This window comes from Schistocerca americana, chromosome 3 (assembly GCF_021461395.2).
Source record: "Schistocerca americana isolate TAMUIC-IGC-003095 chromosome 3, iqSchAmer2.1, whole genome shotgun sequence".
Taxonomy (NCBI): Eukaryota; Metazoa; Arthropoda; class Insecta; order Orthoptera; family Acrididae; genus Schistocerca; species Schistocerca americana.
Window position 1 is genome coordinate 571,536,933 of NC_060121.1, and position 15,076 is coordinate 571,552,008.

The 15,076-nt window shown below is 41.0% G+C and overlaps 1 protein-coding gene across 1 annotated transcript in view; it reads right to left on the reverse strand.

Moving 5' to 3' along the window:
• The window catches only part of LOC124607159 (pyrethroid hydrolase Ces2e-like), a 103,867-nt gene that overhangs the window by 48,453 nt on the left and 40,338 nt on the right, over window positions 1-15,076 (reverse strand). The window contains exons 4-5 of the mRNA XM_047139372.1: window positions 12,710-12,895; window positions 4,310-4,509 (exon numbers count right to left, since the gene is read on the reverse strand). Coding sequence (XP_046995328.1) covers window positions 4,310-4,509; window positions 12,710-12,895 — 386 coding nt within the window. The remainder of the gene's footprint in view (window positions 1-4,309; window positions 4,510-12,709; window positions 12,896-15,076) is intronic.

A 15,076-nucleotide genomic window follows, 5' to 3' on the forward strand; every position in this document is an offset into this window, starting at 1 on the left:
ATGTGTTTGTAGTGAATGTTTTTATTATTGTTGTTGTTATCTTAGCGACGCAATCCTGTGGATGGGTCACCGTATACGGTCTGAAGTGTCCTCACTTCCAAGCGGCACTATGAAAGCGTTTAGGTGACAACAAACAGTATATAATCTGACAATGACGTTTATCTGTCACTTGTACTCTATTTATCGGTAAAATAGCAATGATTATAATTTTTTTACCGTTATCACTCGAATCCGTCACCTCGAATTCAGTGTTAGTATAGCGCATGCATGCACAGACTACTTTAGCTACTAAGCTGAGTTAGGATATCACGTTTTTGTTTTATCTGATATGATTTTGGCATAAATGTGTGATTAACTGTAAGAATGTGTAGACGGAGAGTCACTCATTGACAAGAATTTTTCCTGTAATACTAGTAATGATAGAAATAGTAATTTTATTCAGTTTATCTTGGATCACTCTTACAGTGATACTGAACATGTCATCTATTACAGTTTAAGCAGAAAGAAAGACGTAATTCATTCAAACACCTATTTACATTCTCACAATTTAGTGTATGGGACATGTAGTTGGTCGTCGCCTTAGGTTAGAAATATTTTTGAAATTTGTCTGAAATCATTTAAAAAAACCATGGAAAACGTAAATGAAGATGGCAGGATGGAGACTGAATCTCCAATGTCCCGAATAAAAGAGCAATTTGTTTAAAACAGCATATTTATTTACTGCCCGCATGAGAAACAACAGTAGAATGGGGGAGAAACGTAACATCAGAGCATTTGATAGCAGCCAAATGTTGAGTTGGCATGGTTTGGGACATGATATCTAACAGACTGCGCAACCATGAGGATCTACACATGCTGCTATCATCGGGAGCCATGTACCGCTGACACATGTCGCCATTGACAAGTGTAGATTTTAACAGGCGAAGAGCAGGCCACAGTGCAACGAATTACCAGCCCATTCAATATTGGACAACCACAATCCACCGAGTAGCCACACAATCCTCTTCCTAGATACGAAAGCTCCTGTCATAAGCGTGTATAATACTTCAGTATGATATATGTATCAGCGTTGTTAACATCCTCCTGGTTTATAGGCATATAATTAAAGCAATAGCCATACAGAAAATTACACCCGTAGACAAACTGTAGATTTTACACTTGAAACCTTTAACATGGAATGTTTAAAGTCTGCCCACCCCTTAGGTATTACCCATCACAACACAGAATTTCAACTGCATGTTGTGTCTTTTTATCAAAGCCCTACATTCAGAAAAAATATGTTTCCCCACCTTTAATATAGTCGCTAATATAGCCGCTCTGTGAAACCACCAAGTGTTAGATTAATGTAGGAATTCTGATACCATCTAAGCAGAAGTCTTCGCGCAAGCAAGGTAAAGATGTTAAATTTTTATGACTCTCCTTTTGCTAACGCGTTAGTGTAGATGAGCTGACAGATAATTTGTAATTGTTGAGTAACCCAAAAATGTAAATAAACAAATTTGATGAAAAGGCTAGGTAGATATTTGCCTTCAGGTCATCGGTCCACGCTATGGACAACACTCACAGCCATGCCCGAGGGAGGACTCGATCCTCCGACGGGGAGAGCCGCGCGGACCCTGACAAAACACCCTAGACCGCGCGGCTATCCCGCACGGCGAAAGCGCTATGAATGAGAAATACATAGAGTTGAGTTACAAAGTTTTTAACAGCGCATTGAAGGAAACGCTCCAGTGGAATAGGAATACTGAATAGTCAGTGGATGTTTTTGGTGTGAATGACTTTCTACAACGCCAGAATCATCAAAGTGAATGCATTCAATACAGCAACTTATGTTTTCCATTGTTTGAAGATGAAAAATTAAGTTCTTTTACGATCTCTTATATTTACTGGAATGGAGATTACAAGTGGCGTACCGTGGCACGACGAAATTTTAGGATTTAATAATCTCTGAAAGGGACTGTATTGAATCATGCAAGGCAAGAATATGGTATGTACCACATGTACACTGGTGTCTAAAATTAAAGCAAGAAATCGCTATTTCCCCGTCCTGTGTCTATTTCACGATATAATCATACAAACTGTCAACCAGGTGTCCATACGATCGTGTTCTGCACCCCGGTCGACCATGTCAATGATGACGTCAGAGCACCTATGAAACGATGTAGTGTTGGCCGGGCAGCCCCACATCCAAAATCGCTGTGTACACAGTCACAGTCGATGCAATATAGTACAGAGATTTCTACCAGACTCTTTGCGGTGGAGGGACAGCAAAGAAAGGAAGCAGGACAGTCACAGAATGATTTGGCCAGATGGCTTAGTGTGAATCGTTCTGTTGTTTCTCAGATATGGAGAGTGTACACAGACGGAAACTGTGTCCTGAAGACCAGGGCAGAGCCGACCACGTGTGACTTCAGAAGAGAGGGCCGTTATTTGGCGGTAAGGGCAAGGCAGTACCGCCTTTGTACTGCACGGCAACTGGCATGTGAGTTCGCAGTATCCACTGGACGTGTTATATAGAGGCAAACGGTCTTGAGAAGGCTTCAGCAGAGTGGTCTTTATTGTCGGAGACATTCTGCATGTCTTCCTTTGACGGGTATTCACGGAGGGGTACGTCTAGAGTAGAGTGATCAACATGCCACCTGGGCGCTCGAACACTGGGCCAATTTTGTTTTCATAGATGAGTTCTGATTTAGTCTGGAGAGTGATTATCAATGGATTCGCATCTGGAGGGAACGTGGAACACATTGCCTAAAGAGACTGAATATTGTGGGCAAGGATTACGTCAACCTCTGGGCCCTTTCTTCGTGAAATTGTATGGGTGAATGGGCAAGGTTTAACTACTGACACCTATGGTGACAAGATCTTGGGACCTCATTTGCGGTCGTTACGAAGTGTTTTGGGCCCAGACATCGTATTGATGGATGGTAATGCTCGACCTCATAGAACACGGGTGGCTGATGTTTTCTTGGAAACGGGATATATTTGCACGCATGGCGTGGCCTGCTCACTCTCTCGATTTGAAACTCGTAGACCATGTCTGGGGTGCACTAGGGAGACAGCTTGCATTACGTCAGTATCCACCAAAAACTCTCCAAGACTGCCAGCAGTTCTGCAGGAAGAATGGGCGTTATTGCCTCAACATGAGACTGATGACACAATTCACAAAATGCCCCTGACAAGACTACAATGCTGCCAGAGGTAGTCACTCCACACACTGATCACATTAACCAGTTGTCGGAATGTGTGTGCAAACCCATTAAGTAGGAAAGAAACGAAGAACATTTTTGAGCACCGTTTTGCTTTCTACTTTACTATTACCTGTTTATACTATTTCGTGGAAAAATAAACACAACTTTGCAAAATTTCCTTTTGTTGCTTTAATTCTGGAGATCAGTGTACGAATTACAACTGAGGTGGAAATCGCGAAGGTCAAGACGGAATTAACAAAGGCTGCTGGCACTGTGGGAACTAGCAGCAATAACTAGGGTGACTTCGTGATAGATACCTTAGAGAAAGAAGCGACGACCCTCAATACACCCCGAGTAAACAAAATAGTACTAATTAGTTTGGTCTAAGTAAAAGCTTTCGACAGGGATTGGTACAGATTCCGACAGGAAAGAAGACTGCATCCATTGGCGTTTTTTCACTGGCTGAAATGGCCAGACATAGAAAAGATAGATTTTGCATGGAGGCAGATGGAAGAAGGAGCAGCCAGCTGGGTAGATTCCCTGAATTTAGGGTGACATACGACGAGTTTGAAAGTGCTTTCATAAAGAAATATTGGTCACAGGAAAGCAACAAGAGGTGAACCATGAACTGAAACTACGAACATACAATAAACAGACGTTAACACACAGTGCTAACTACCAAAGCCGATTCTTTTATGCACTAAAACACCATACAGATGAACGTATAGTGATTCTTACAAAACCTGTTACCATTGGATTGTTCCTCTTAAAGAAGTAGTGTGACTATTTCTTTCACTCTCCTACTTCTTTCCTGTTAGTATTTCGCCTCTACCGAGCACGATGACGACTAGACGTTGAATTACATACCAGTTCACTTGTTTACTATATTAGTTCGAAATTTCACTAGTCATTTGAAATTTTTGGTAAGGAAAACTTTCTTTCAGCTGTTGAAGCAAGTCTGTCGCTGTTGTGCCAAGTTGACGCTTTTCAGACTTTCAGCTTTCAATGTATTTGAGTAATGTGAGCGTGTGCGCATCTGTACATGTGTGCGTACGTGTGTGTGTGTGTGTGTGTGTGTGTGTGTGTGTGTGGGTTATCGCTTGTGCCAATATGATACGTACCTCATCCGTCAAGAAGACGGAGTGATCAACGCCCAGGTCCGCTGCGTCGCGAGAACGCAGGAATTCAACCAGCTCCTGTGAGTCATTCGTTTCCAAGCCAAGTATGGATCCCAGTCTGAAAGCGTTCCAGCGGGCCTGCTCCAAGGTATTTGGACGTCCGATGAAGTTGCCGCTCTGAATAATGATCCTTGAGAAGAGTCCTGTACGAATTCAGGCCTATGTCAAACAATATTCATGAAAATCTTAAAATGAGAAGTAGGAGATAGGTACAAGGTGAATGATTGTTACATCTTATCATCATCGTCATTGTCATCATTATCAAACCGTCCTTAAGGATTAGGCCGTTTTGTCTCTTCTGCGTTAGAATTGTTGACCCCATGTCTTTAAGGGACGTCTAACGTTTTTCTTTCCTACTCGGACACATTGTTTTGCAGGTTTCTTATTCTATTATTAGACATGGGTTGGACATGGTATTTCCAAAGTTGTCTCGTGTTTCTCATTTTTAGCTGGAATGGGATCAACATTTAGTTCTTATCTGATCCAGTAACGAATATCACACACCAAGCGTAGGAACATCATCTCTGATGATACGATTCGTCGTAATTTATCACCAAGCAACAGCAAAGGCAAAGCTATTACTTTCTAACATTTAATTACTATTTATTTTAGTGCGTTATGTTTCAATGTAAGTTGTGTTGCTAAATAAATATCTGAGCAATTTTAGTTCTCCATACTTTTACTTGGGAATTCTAAAATTGCCACATACGTATTTAACCTCTGTTACTCGTTCAATTATTTGTTTAGCTATAATAATTTTAGTTCTTATGGGCTCCAGTTCTTGAAATTCCATCACATTTTTCACATTTTTTTATCTGTCGATATTCTCATTCCTTATTTAGTGGCTATTTCATTCAAATTATGCACCGTAATTTAAACCTTTTCTTCAGAGTCTTCCGTTGTAAACTGATTATAAACAGTAGCAGCGCAAATTAAAATTATTGCCTCTTAATGTGTCAATATAATGAGCCATTTACGAATGAATTGCCAATGTAAACACTGAAAAAGATGTGGGCAGTGGGCAGCCTTTTTCAACTACTTTATTTCTATTGGCAGATTCTGTCCTAGTTCTTACAGTGAGGATCCTCATTTTCGTATTTTTTTTTTTAATGGCTGAATTACTGTAATCAGATGCGCAGAGATTTCGATAACATTTTCAGTCTAACCTTGTCAAACACCTTTTCATAATCGATAAAAATATAATGTTGGTAATCTAAATTCTGTTCTTTCTACAGTTACCTGCGTCAAAGTGAATAGACAGTAGATGATCTGCCTTGTGTAAAACCATGTTACGTCTCAGATATACGTACTTCTACGAAAGGTATTAATCGCTTTTCATAATTTCAGTGTACAGTTTGTAACAGAACGTTTTTGGACTTACTTCTCGGTAATTTGCGCATTGTGATTTATTGCCTTTGTTGTAAGCGCATATCAAAGCTCCATTTCTTTCGTCCACGATGTATTCGCGAAGCCAGCGAACATTCATAAAGTTTTAAGGTCAGTCCTTTAGTTGATCAGGTGCATATTCACCTAGTTAAATGTTTATACTACCAGTGCGCAATGACTTTTTGTTTTTTGCTTCTTCGGTCAGTTTGTGAAGTTTTTTCATTAATATCGTACTTAAAGAGTCGTTGACATTGGTGGTTTTTTTCCTGAAACTTGTTCAGTATCAGTTCACAAGCATTCAAAGTATTACAAACTTTCTTTTCCGAATATTGTAGTTAAAGTTTGGCTCTGAGCACTATGGGACTTAACATTTGAGGTCATTAGTCCCCTAGAACTTAGAACTACTTAAACCTAACAAACCTAAGGACATCACACACATCCATGCCCGAGGCAGGATTCGAACCTGCGACCGAAACAGTCGCGCGGTTCCAGACTGAAGCGCCTAGAACCACTCGACCACACCAGCCGGTACGTGAGCCAGTGTGACCAAAAATTTCATTTTCTGATTTTGTTTATATTCAGTAGTAAAATTTACTGACAGCTATTTCCCAAAATTTCGTTTTCGAAAAAACGTGGGAAGTGATGGAAAAAATATATGTTGTTTAGTGTTTTCTGCCCACGTTTCCTTTCCCAACTCTTTGATGAATAAAAGTTTCTACACCGACAAGAAAAGGGTTCCTGAATGTTATCTTGCCCCAAGAAAACATTTTCATCATCAGTTGTAAAACTTGAAACGTAGACGCCGTAACATATGACTGGCGCATTGACTCTAACAATTATTGAGAGAATTGATCTATGTTGTGTGTCTAGAGCTGAAATGTTCAGGACCTAGAAAAGGAAGATCTTGAGAGAAAATTATGAGCACAATTTTGGAGTATTATGAGAAGGTGTAATTGAATGAAATATGGGGTTAAGCTTTAAATTATTTTCTCGGAAACTACTTTTTCTGACCCTTCTGTACTTTTCCACAGAACATTTGTGCTATAATGGTTTAATATTTGCCCCATACGCTTCCAATGTGCAACAAACAAACACACAGAGCTAAGATTTATAATGTTTTGTTTAAGACAAATTGTGTAAATGAAGGTGCTGAACTTGTACCGATTCCCATCAAAAATATACATAGATGTATTGTACACCATCAGCCATTTGAATGGGATCGCATTGTGGGCTTCCGGGAAGCAGACTGGAAGTATTGACGGAATGCTGCACATGCTGGACGTAATGTATTGGTGGAGATTAGCTGCCCTCATCAGTGCCCTGTGGAACATTCCCACACATGTAGACAACATTCTGGACGTCCGCATAGTACAGGTGCAGGTCAATATCGACGCAGAATTCGAGATGTGGCCGACCGAACATCATTCACGGTCGAAATAGGGGCCCGTATAGCACCTGCTGTGCCACTAGGGATCATTGGGAAGCGTCGACTTGCAGCAGGGTTTCGATCACACGTCGCTCTGGCTAGGCTACCATCGACACGACGACGCCGCCAGACATGGCACTCTGGTGCCATGAAAGAGTTAACTGGAGAGTGGAATAGCTCTCCATTGTCTCTAGTGATGAGAGTAGGTTATGTCTGTGAGCGAGTGACAGACATTTAAGGGTATGGTGGAAACCTAGTGAGCTACACATTACAGAGTGCATTCAGCCACGATGCTCTGGTCCAATTTCAGGGTTCGTGTGGGTGGAGTCATCACTTGTGACTGGTGGTCACATTTTTTGTTTCTGCAGGGTAAAGTAACCAGTGCGAAGTCTCTTCTCTCCCTGCTACTGCCATTTATTCGACAGTACAGTAATATACTTTCTCATTAGGACAGTGCAATTCCCCACATTGCTGATGCGACATAACGTGTTCTTCACGGTGTAAAACTATTACCCTGGCCAGGAAGATCACCAGATCTCTCGCCAATTGAAAACGTAGGGCCTGCAAGAATCATTACCGAATTTCAAGAAAAGGAACAGGATGCTTGGACAATCTATATCAGGCTACCATTCGGGACGTGTATGTGTATACGAAAATGCACGCCGGCTTTGCCGCTAAAAAGGAGTACACTTCGTATTGATGCGACTATCTGGGAACCATTTACTGTGACTTATGTCCTTCATTTGGTGCGAACGGAATTAGTTCGTGCCTCAAGATAGGTAGCCCAATGAACAGAATTCCAAATAGGGTTTCTGTCCCTCTCTCCCAGGAAGTTCATGTGTGCGACTTCTATGAATCACACACTCTTATTGACGTTTGTCGATTGATAGCCTGAGCGTGGTGAGATGCCCCATCCACCGATGTGTCTACTTTCTGTATGTCTTACGGTTTTCACACACAAGGTACTAACAAATAACCCTATGTTTAAGAATGAACTGCAGTAGTTGAATAAAATCAAAATTTTTTGGTGGACGTACTCTGTTGGCCGAGTAGGTTGACTGTAATTACTTGAAAGGCCTCATCAACACATACATTCACGTTGCATACCTTTCTTATGTAAGTAATAACGCTGATTAGTTTTACTTTTAGATACGTGTATTGTCGTATTGCATGAAATAATGGCAACAAGTAATTTCAGGTACCAAAAAATTAACCTCTGTTCTAGCTTTTGTACTAAATTTTCTTTTCAATAAAATTATATATTTTCAGTTTCATAATTTCATAAAAAATATACCAATTTGCTTCTGATTTTTAAAATTTTATACTGTACAATTAATGTAGTATTATTTATAAAATGTTGAAGCCCACAGTGGAGGCAGTGGAAAACTATTAACCCTCTTTCTAAGTTCTTTCAAAACGGGATAAAATTAATACAGTGACTTGGACTGAAAAGGTAAAGCACTTTTTTTACATTTATTTAAATAAGGAAGTAGTAACTAGTTGATGAGGAAGAGCTAGCTAGACCTTTCCAGTGAATTATTTGTTCTAATCAGACCCTCGAAAACAATCTTTCTGCCCATCTCCAGCAGGAACTATTCAGCACTGCGTCGTCGTGCCCCTCTTTTATCGCATTTGATGAACAAATTGATGAAGGAACATACGAGATTTAAATCGGCCAAATATTCATCACCAAACGTATCTTTACTGCCCAACTAACACTGCCAGAACAAGAAACCCAAGATGAAATCGAGTAGTACTGAATGCAAGCTTCAAGGCGAACATTACTGCTGTAAACAGCAATTACCCTGAGTGAATGGAATACATTTGTTTCCAAACAAGACACTCAGGACATATCGCCAATATTTCGAAGGTTGTGCAGGTACGGCGTTAAGAGATCGAACGATATGCAATTACTTTGTAGCGAACCGCCGAAAATCACTGGCTCCTTGTACCAAAATTCTCAGAAAACATACGTGAATACCCTCCGAAACTTCGTCGAAGCATTACCTGTTCGCTCCGTATACTGGTGTGCCAGATCTTCCGGCACAATGTAAACTGTCACTCGCGCACAGACCACTGCGCTGTCATGGCCGTGTGGATGCGCCGTCTAGTGTGGCTGAGACGTCTTCAGGAAAACCCTAGGTGGGGGGATCTGGATTCGGCGGCAGTGCAATAAGAAGAACCATTTGAAATTGCTAAACTTGTAACTTACCTCTGATAGGCCATCTGACCAAATAAGCAAAGAACGCAGAAGGGGAGAAGGAACCGCAATGATACTTCATGGGTTAAGAGGATATGTGTTGTTATTTCAGTGGTCTTGGCATCGAGTTGAATTTACAAAGAACTTACCAGGATGTTGCACCCCATCTGGCCAGGATGCATTCATTGGCTCGGATGACATGGGCGTCAAAAAGGTATTGTATCCTAACCCAAGGCAAGTTGGCCAACAGCTACTGTAACAGGTCCCTGATATCCTGGATGCTGGCAGTCGGATGGAGTTGACACTGGATCTGCTCCCACACACGTATTCTTTTGGGAATAAATGTGAGGTTTTTTCTGACCTCAGGAGTGTCTCAAGGTCACACGCGGCTCAACATTATCCTGTTGATATTGCAGTCCGATACTGTCGTGTAAGGGACGAGGACTGTGACGGTGCAACAGTACGACACAGACATCTTATTTCCTGGTGAGCTACCCGGCTCACCAGGAAGTAAGATGTCTGTGACGTACTGTTGTGCCGTCACAGTCCTCAGCCATGACATGAAGTTATACCACAGAGCTTCTCACGCCATAACGCCAGGAGTAATATCACTACACCTTTCCAAAACATTGTAAGAATGGGACTTCTATCTAGGCCACTACCACTCTGACAGTGGTCATATGGCGTAGTTCAGAGCTGTGATTCATCACTGAATACAATGCGACACCACCCATAGTCGGTCTATGGTTCTATAACGCCATGGCTCCAAGTGTACGCGTTTGTGTTGTGGTGACAACGCCGACCTAAGGTTGGCGTGGTAATTCAGTACGCAGGCTGCTGGTAGTCTCCGAGCAACGGTGAGGGATGACACAGAAAGTCGCAGGGATTCCATCACTTATTCTGGGATGGTAGGTTCAAACGCGAAGCGGTTAAAATGTGCTGGTCATATGGGGTCGATCGGAAGTTAGACGAATGAGTCTGCCCTCACGTTCCGAAGTAGTCTAACATCGGGGCATTGTCCCATCGAATGCCCCACAGATTTAGATATTACGTGATTTGACCAGCTGGCCCAATGAAAACCCACGATGGGCGTCGTTTAAAAATTTCCAGGAGTGAAAACGCTGTCTCGCCCGAGTAACTGACACCTACGTGGTCTCCAAAGTGATCACTCGATATCTGATACTGTTCGCGCCCCTTATATACCCAACCTGAACTGGTAACAACACTAAACACGAACAACAGTAATTCACATGGTGGCCGTTCTGTCACAGAGAACTGCAGCTCTGTTGTCTACACACTTCCTGATAGTGTGTACTATACGAACTTACAGTGATATCCAACCATGTCTTCCGTGTTATTTGCGTTCTTTCACGCAGTGTATTTCTCCGTTGTTTTTTAACGCAATGCTGTTATATGATTGGTGATTGCAAGACTGATTTTTGGAACCTATTTTGTGAGTAAGTGGATGTTTGAACAATATAAAACGGTATTGCTATTGCACTCCTTCACACAGATATTGCTCTGTTTGAAACATAGATATTATTTTTCCTTAGCATATTGTGCTGTATTCACAACTTCTGAAGCTGTAACCCACACCAAGTGTATTGTATTTTTTTTTAAATGTTTCAGATCTTGGATTGGTTGTTAAATTATAGAAATTATATATTTAACAGGTTTTATTATAATCTTATAAATATTACGGATCCAAATAGAGAACTTGTTTTCCTTGTTTAATAACGACTACTGTCTTAATTTTGATACCTGAGATTATTAAATCACTAAGAGCGGTCTCCAGCTAATGCATCCATCAAGTCAACCAGTCTCTCTTTCCTTGCAAGTAAAATGCCATCAGTTTCGCTACCAGAGTCGCTATGTACAGCACATTCAAAGCCTTGATGGTGTTTAAAGTGAGTGAAAGGCGATACGTAACGATGATTTATCGATGAATCTCTCTCAGCAACAAAATAACATGCTTTCAATAACTGGGAGCGGTTTCTGAAAAATCTTTTCGCTATTTGATTCCGTAACGTTCATTAACCGTCAATGTCTTAAACAATAATACTTAATTCATTACAGTACTGCTTCGTATTATGTTCTAGTTTTCTCAGAAGACACGCATTGCTTTAGGGGGGACGAAAGTTCGAATTCCTGGCCAGACATTCAGATTTATGATTTCCGAGATTTCTGTAAATTGCTACAGGCAAATTCTGGGATGGTTCCTCTGAAAGAGCACAACCGATTTCCTTCCCCATCCTTGACACAGTCCTAGCTTGTGCTCAGTCTCTGATAATACATGATGGAGTTACATTTTCCTGGAGACACATTGTCTCAACTTTACCTTCGATAAGGGTAGAAGATGTAGCATAGAATTAAAACTTGTGTCAAGGACAGGACCTGAACGCAGATCTCTTGCTTACCAGGCAGATGTGTATGAAGTGCAGTAGCCTGGCATTGTGGTTGACACAGCTGCATGGACTATCCTACTCCAATGCTCTCCCTCCACCTCCATAATGTGTGAACTGAAGTTTGTGTTACAGAGTGCACTGGACTAGTGCCTGGGTGGTGTAGTGCATAGGCATCCGCCCAGTAAGCACAAGGCTCAGATTCGATTCTTGGCCTTGATTCATTGCTTCAGTTTCTGTACTTGTCTCATGATATCGATGTAGACGCGGTGTTAAACTATAGTCTTCATACCTTCCTTCCTTACCACACAGGAGTTTTCATGAAGGGAAACATTCCGTCATTTTCTTTTATTTGACATTTTTTCATGCTTTTGAGGGGAAATAGTAGGAAAAATGTAGGTGTAGAAAATAAAACAGAAATTAAAACGCATCATCAAATCAGATAATAGGAAACTAGCTACAGATGTTCAAAGATCAATAGGCAACGACTTGGGCTGGATTAGAAGAAATTGTGTTCCTTTTAATGCCTCAAGCGAGTAAATGTTCTTAGAGCGAAGCGCTTTTTCTACGGTCAGTTTCTTTAACGTCCTTTGTATCCTTATAAATGCCAACATGTCATCAACCTGATATGTTCTAGTCCTTCTACACAGACTCTTTTCTATTAGAGAATAATGTATACATGCCACAGTTTTAATAGACTGATTTGACTTGTGGACCAATTGGAAAAGAAACCTAGTAGGGCTTTCTGGAGTCGCAGAATTGTAATTATCTTCTTTCCTGGTGTGTTAAACACCCACGTAGACGCATGCCTTACCAGTGATGGTGTTCAGTTTAAAGCACTTTCTGTGATTTCGACGACCATTGTAATATGTGCAAACGATCAGTGGTGTAAGAGGTAGAGTTTGGTGTGAACACCAGTGCGTACTGACCTGCAGACAGCGGTGACACCAGGTGGAAGGACGCACACATGGCACCAGCACTCTCCCCAAACAGCGTGACCAGCTGAGGGTCGCCGCCGAAGCTGGCGATGTTCCTCTGCACCCAGGTCAGCGCCAGCTGTTGGTCCTTGTTGCCTGCGTTACCGGGAACCACCTCGTCTCCCGTACCCAGGAACCCTGTGAAACATGCAGCTTTACGGTATGTTCTCTACTTGAATCTCGCGTCAGGCTGTAGCAGATGTCCACTAAGTGTTAGCTGGGCGAACACGAGCACAGCTGAGGAGGGGTGCACAAACAGCTGACACGCTGTCACTCCCACCACAGGAGATGCAGGGGCCGAGCGCATGCGGGCATGGGTGACGAAGCAGCTGGTGCATAAGCAGAATGCATGCATTATAGCTGTTAAGACGGTAGCTTACTTTGCCCATGAGTAATTTGAGGAGTGAGAAGGGCGCCCCTGTCGCATGAGGTAGCATTGTAAATACCAGCATATCTCGCCCTATTCGGATGTAGAAGTTCATGTTTCTTATTCGGTAAAACATTACGATTTCTAAAAGAAACTAGGAAATGGTCACATGAACCATAACATTCTCTGTCCTTCCTTCATCACCCCCTGTCTCCTGTAGGGTTGCTAAGGAAATGACTTTTGACTGCAACAAAATCTGTGTTTCCTCAATATTAATCCTCGCAGTACCGAGGGGAGAAGGGAGGGAGGACTTTATGCTCATCATCTGAAAATATTGTAACGTTATCAGTCACTCTATATTTTAAAATTCTGAAAAATATTTATCGTTTGTAATGAGTACTTCTACCAAACTGCGCAACTGTTTAAAGTTTTCAGTTAAACTTAAACCAAAAATTTAAGTTTTCGTGGTAGACCTTACTTTTCCCAATGAATGTCACATTCAATATTCTCAGATCCGGAACATTAGTTAAACGTCAGTATCTCTTTAAAAATTGTGTTGTGACTAAACAACAGTTAACGAAATTCGAATTTTTATGGTGGGCATTAAAGTATCCACCTCCCTCCCGGTACTACACGTTACTGAAAGTGTGTTGATATTGCTAAGAGTGTGCTAAAAGATATTTTCAGATTTTTATTATCTATATTTTATTTTTTTGGGGTGAGCATAAAGTACCTCCCTCCCCCCCCCCCCCCCCCAATGGTAATGAGTGTTATGGAAGATACGTTGGTATTGTTAGAGGTGAAACAAAACCAAATCATCGAAAGTGGAAGAGTGCAGGATCTGTCCTCCAAATTGATTGAAAATTCCTAAATTTGTGATTAACTTCTCATGATTAGGGTGCACAGTGATGCAGATTTTTTTTAAGCTGTAATGTTCACCGTTGACTCTAGAAAATTATTTATTTCTCCAATCAGCAGCGAACATAATGATTTTAAAGAAAATTCTTAACATGTATCAATGTAGCCTCGTTCATTCCTGTAAATAAATCCTGTATTTTGGAAGTTTTAAGTCACTTAAGAAGTAACAGGGAAAAGAAAGATTTTTTCATTACTTTTTCGTAGCCCTCTGTGATATATTTGGCCTAATCTGCTTTACTATTTAATACGCATAGCAAGTTGTATAGTCTCTTACAGAAAAAAAATTTGAGGATGTATGTTATTGTTGTGCTCCTCAAGGTGAAGAATGGGTTGATTTAGCTCTCGATGTTAGTTTTCCAGGTGTAAGTCTCTTCATTTCTGTGTAACTGTTGCAGACTACATGCATTTGAGCTTGCCTTCCTCACATAATTTTTACCCGTATACCATCAGTGCCCACCAACCCCACGCAGACTCACACACTTGTTTCTATTACCAAACTAGCTATCATTAATATCTAACGTTGTGTCCTGCCAACCTATCTCTTTTTCTAGTCAGATCATTTCTCTCGACTTGATTCAGAACCTCTTCACTGGTTAGCCTATCTCTCCACCTATCTTCAGCATTCTTCTGCAACATTACATTTCAAAAGCCAGTAAACTCTTCGTGCACGGATGTTTGACTTGCATATAAGGTTACAACATAGGCAAAAACTTTCAGAAAATACTTCCTAACATCTTGGATATGATACAGTTCTATTTTTAGGAAAAGCTTTCTTCCCTGTTGCCAGTCTGCATTTTATACCCTGTTTATTTCACGTTGTTTGCTGCTCAAAACAACAAAGTCATCTACTATATTTATGGTCTCAATAACTAATTTACTCTTTTCAAGAGAATATCCATTCTATTTACCCGATCTTTCAAACCCTTTTCCGTCTCTACCAGAATTACAATGTCATTAGCAGACCTTAATTTGATCCATTTTTTCTCTGAATTTTATTTCGTTGCCCAAATTTCCGCAAAATTTACTGCTAGATA